The 5,312-nt window shown below is 39.1% G+C and overlaps 1 protein-coding gene across 1 annotated transcript; it reads left to right on the top strand.

The window, feature by feature from the left end:
* Positions 1-929: 929 nt before the first annotated feature.
* LOC137651123 (uncharacterized) lies at positions 930-2,024 on the top strand. The gene has a single exon (XM_068384260.1). The coding sequence runs from the start codon at positions 930-932 to the stop codon at positions 2,022-2,024; it is 1,095 nt and encodes a 364-aa protein (XP_068240361.1).
* Positions 2,025-5,312: the final 3,288 nt, after the last annotated feature.

Here is a 5,312-nt window from a genome sequence, read left to right as displayed (position 1 = left end):
ATGCCCTATCTCGTATCCAGTGGCCAAGTTCCATTTGTCAAAAGGTGTCCAGTCCAGTTGTTGATGCAGTATTTGCTTCTGTCCGAGAGGATGTCCCAGTTGTGGAGTCAATCTGCTGTTCTCAACAGTGCCAGGTATTTAGCCTGCCCACGGATGGTCTCCATAGTATGACCAAGGAGGACTGGAGGTTGGCCCAGAGAGAAGATCCCCATCTCGTGGAAGTCATCAGTCGGCTAGAAGAGAAGTCTTCAGACAAATGTTCCTCAAACATTTTGGCAGTTAAGCAACTGATGAGGGAGAGAGATCATCTTGTCTTGGAAGATGGAATCTTGATCCGGAACACACTCGTCCATGGGTTGCCGAAGCGTCAGGTCGTACTTCCCAGTAAGTTTTACCAGTGGGCCTTGGAAGGATGTCATGACGAAGTCGGTCATCTCGGTCGTGATTGAACACTCTCTCTTCTTCAAGACCGTTTCTTCTGTACTGGTATGTCAACAGCAGTTGCTAATTACATCAAGGGATGCCTGCCTTGCGTCAGACGGAAGTCCGCCATCAACCAACGTGTTCCTTTGGTGAATATCAGCTCATCACAACCTCTGGAGTTAGTCTGCATGGATTATCTCAAGTTAGAGCCTTCGAAAGGTGGAGTGGAAAACATCCTTGTCATCACCGATCACTTTACAAAGTATGCCCAAGCCTATCCGTGCAAGAATCTGACAGCATCAATCACAGCCAAGCTTCTGTTCGAAAATTTCATCTGTCATTATGGTTTCCCCCAAAGGCTACACTCAGATCAGGGTCGCAACTTCGAGTCCAGGGTGATTCAGTCACTCTGCAATCTGGCGGGTATCGGGAAAAGTCGTACCACACCGTATCATCCTCAAGGGAACGGCCAGTGCAAACGTTTCAATTGCACACTCCTCGACATGATGGGTACGCTGATGCCTGAACAAAAGAGGAATTGGAAGACACAGGTTGCATCATTGGTCCATGCATACAACTCTATCAAGCATGAAACAACAGGCTTTTCGCCTCATTATTTAATGTTCGGAAAGTCACCGCACCTCGCCGTAGATCTTCGCTATGGTCTGGATGAGGTCCTGCATGCTCAAGGGGCAGTACAGTCCCAGAAAGACTACATCAGTCAATTGGAGAAGTCCCTCCAGAGTGCTTACGAGTTAGCATCAGCATATAGTACTGACAAGAAGGCCCAACAGAAGAAAAATTATGACCTGCATGCTCGTTCTGCTATTCTCAGGGAAGGAGATAAAGTCCTCATCAGGAATGTGGCCTTCACAGGGACCCACAAATTAGCGGATCGTTGGCAACCAGATGTCTACGTTGTCATCAGTCATCCCAACTCCGAAGTTCCCGTCTATGTTGTCAAGCCTGTAGACAAGAAGGGACCAAAGAAGACCCTACATTGGAACTTGCTGCTTCCCTTGAGCAGTGCAATAGAGTACCGGACAGATGGCGACGTCTCAGAAGAGCGCAAAATAACGGATAATTCATCTATGACCAGTGTAGATACTCCTGTAGCCAATATCACTGACTCATCAGATGATTCTGATGATTCAGAGTCTGGCATGCGGGTTCACCCTCGCCTCCGGCCCGAGCCCATCCCTACTCCAAGAAAGCGTCCCATTCCAATGCCTCGAAGTAGTCCAGCTCAACCAGCAGAGCCAGTTATGGAGCCCCCAGTTCCTGTTCCTGACGTCGTGCCAGATATTCGGTCTGCTCTGGAAGAGAGTGAGGAAGAAATTCAGGTATTTGAAGAACCAGTTATGCCAGCTGCTGATCCAGAGAGTTCAGAGGCTTCTTCCCAAGAGGAGCCCGAGGAAGCTGCTGCTCTAGGTTCTGAAAAACCTATTCCTCCCCCTCGTCGGTCAACTCGACAGCGCCAGGCTCCACGGTGGTTGCATCCCGAGGCAGATGAGATGTCTCATTCTGTGTATCCTTCAAGAGTTGCCAACAGGGTCAACATGCTGAGCAAGCGCGTCTGTGCTATTTTGGAGGAGCCCTAGTCTGATTAAACACTATTATGAACTCCGATTTGTACAGCTAATTTTGATATGTTACCAATTACTTAACCATGTGTCCATCTAATTAGGTACATACTCCTTTACAAATGTCAGGACGACATTTTCTCGAAAGGGGGGAGTATGTGACAGGAACAAATATAATGTGTTTGTGTTTATGTATGTATCTTCTTTGTCTTATTTAACTTAGTAGGTGTTTTAACAAGTCAATGGCAGTAAACCTCATTAAATCTCAGTTGGTGGGAAATGCTAGGTATCAATATATTACTTCAAATTTTATACCGTCCTCGTAACTATAGTTAAGATTAATTGATTAACTACGGAGTACACCTCGTTAACAGGTTTTTGTTTACAGTAACCAAGCATGGTTACTGGCGAGAATTTGGAAAGACAAATCTTGTGATTCGGTCTTTGGTCCTCCCAGCGTTAACACGTAGCTCGGGCCAACACCATCTCGAGGGCGTCTCTGCCTGGTGCCCCAAGGTTGTCAGGCTTTATGTTAGCCTACGCCGTACTACGGTTATATATTGTGGAATATTTCCCAAATGTTCTTTACAGGTGGAGTTTCTGGAATAAACATATGTCACATCCATCAGCGTTTAACATTGAACCAATGAGAACCCACTCAGACGAATCGAGACGCTTATCCTACCGTCTATTATATATATATATATATATATATATATATATATATATATATATATATATATATATATATATGATATATATATGTATATGTATACATATGTATATATATGTATGTATATACTGTATACACACTCACACACACACACACACACACACATATATATATATATATATATATATATATAGAGAGAGAGAGAGAGAGAGAGAGAGAGAGAGAGAGAGAGAGAGAGAGAGAGAGAGAGAGAGAGAGAGAGAGATAGGGGGGGCGGGCGATGATAAATGTATCTGTGAGATAACTGAATTTTCCAAGTCATACATGCTCATGAGTCTCCGATACAATGGTGAAGACTGGAAGGTCTTTAGAATAAGTCTTAAGCCAAAAGCTCCAATTGCCTCTGCTATTTTTATTGCAAGTGGTTACCTTTTATAGAAAACGAAAATGGGAGATTCTAGTAGTTCATTTTATAGAAAACGGTAGTTTCAAAGAATGAGAAAACGCAGAACGTCCGTTTACCTGTCACTTATTAGAACACATAAGTTTTGTAATATATTCATTTAGTCTTATTTGTAGAGATATTTCCTCAGTTACACTGTTGTAGCTTTAAGATTTCGTTTGGTAATATAGAAAATTAATAGATGGTGTAGGCCTACAGGTATCTATGGAATAAGTTAAGGCCTATTTTGCAAAAGAAAATTATTTTTAGATTACAATACTCACAAATTAATTATTTATGTCAACTACCAATAAGTAAAGCAAATAGTCAAATATATATGAGTTTTTATATCACGAAAAATATAGACTTGAAATTAACCACAATTATCTGCATAAATGTTTCCTTACTAAATTAAATCCATTCTGTGGCATTATAAAGCTTTTCTGTTGTGGAGTCAATGTAATACTTAAGAAAATATTGTTGCTAAGTGGCCACATGAGGTATATTCTATTAACAATATAATCTAATCTATATTCTTATATCAGAATAACCATTAGATGTGTGTTCACTGGAATTCTGGGAGCGCCTTCTTAACTGCGAGGACAAACATTTGAGTAAAGTCAGACATATTTGCATAACCTCATAACTATACAAAGAGATAAAAGAAAAAAAATATATTGTCTTAGCTCCACATTCCCAGAATATTCCCCTCCACTGAAGGACTGAATTTTTGTGTGTGTATCAGCGCTATGCGCAATGCCGTCATGGTGTATTAGCCCTTGGGCGCAATGCCGTCTTGGTGTGTCAGCCCTCGTGCGCAATGTCGTTGTGGTGTGTTAGCGCTGTGCACAATGCCATCGTTAATAAATAAGGAAGGAAAGCCAGACTCCTTGAAGCCATAAGGAGCTTCATGACAGCAATTGGTGTAGGGCTTGGCTGTGTTGCTATCAGTGTCTCCAATTCTTTATTTTATGCGTCTTCATTGTCACACATGTTTATTTGTGCTTTCTGTTTCTTGCCTCACACACGCTTTCATTTTCTTTTCCATTTTCTGCTTCTTTCAGGTGTCACAGAGGATTCCAAGTCGTAACATTCGAGATATACTTTACTTATTCTCTGATTTTGTCGTAGGTCTTTGAAATATTCGAACCAGTACACTATGGTGTTCAATCAACCTGTTCTCTTGGGTTGTTAATTGTATTCTTAAAACTTTCTCCCTGTATATGAATTATATATATACATGTATAAGTAAATAAATGAATATATATATATATATATATATATATATATATATATATATATATATATATATATATATGCATATATATATATATATATATATATATATATATATATATATATATATATATATATATATATATATATATATATTATATATATATATATATATATATTATGTATATGTGTGTGTGTGTGGAGAGAGAGAGAGAGAGAGAGAGAGAGAGAGAGAGAGAGAGAGAGAGAGAGAGAGATACATTTTGACTTTATCTTGTAACATCAGATATTATTATTATTATCATCATTATTATTATTATTATTATTATCATCATCATCATCATCATCATTATTATTAAACAAGAAACCTTTTGACTTTATCTTGTAACATCAGATATTATTATTATTATTATCATTATTATTATTATTATTATTATCATCATCATCATCATTATTATTAAACAAGAAACCTTTGATTTCTTGACAAGTGACTGGAAATTAGTACAAAACAAAAAATTATATAAATATATAAATAAAGAGTAACGTATCCTTTAAAACAAACTTCCATTCTGAAAGTAAAAGTGACTAGCTTCATAGAGAGGCTATTTCCTTCCTCTGGTGTGCTTGAGTCCGCGAAACTTTTAAATGAGAATCTGGCGAATTGACTCAAAAGGCATTACCCAACCACGTTCAAAAAAGTACTCTCTCTCTCTCTCTCTCTCTCTCTCTCTCTCTCTCTCTCTCCCTCTCTCTCTCTCTCTCTCTCTCTCTCTCTCTCTCTCTCTCTCTCAAGTATAGTGTAATTGGTTAAAAAGTAGAGATTATTAACAGCTCGCTTATTGAAGAAATTGGGTGCCGGATAACTACTGTAATCGTCATTCACAGTTCTTTGTTCATTTGTCCGTCCGTCTAAATGTTATGTGGAACGTTTAGATTTTTCTTGCCCTTTTAAATA

The sequence above is a fragment of the Palaemon carinicauda genome, chromosome 12, assembly GCF_036898095.1.
Source record: "Palaemon carinicauda isolate YSFRI2023 chromosome 12, ASM3689809v2, whole genome shotgun sequence".
NCBI classification, from domain to species: domain Eukaryota; kingdom Metazoa; phylum Arthropoda; class Malacostraca; order Decapoda; family Palaemonidae; genus Palaemon; species Palaemon carinicauda.
The sequence above is the reverse complement of the archived record's forward strand: the minus strand, read 5'-3'. Positions and strand labels throughout refer to the sequence as shown.

Bases quoted from the DNA above. Each gene is read 5' to 3' on its own strand.
- LOC137651123 (XM_068384260.1), top strand. From the start codon at position 930: ATGGGTACGCTGATGCCTGAACAAAAGAGGAATTGGAAGACACAGGTT.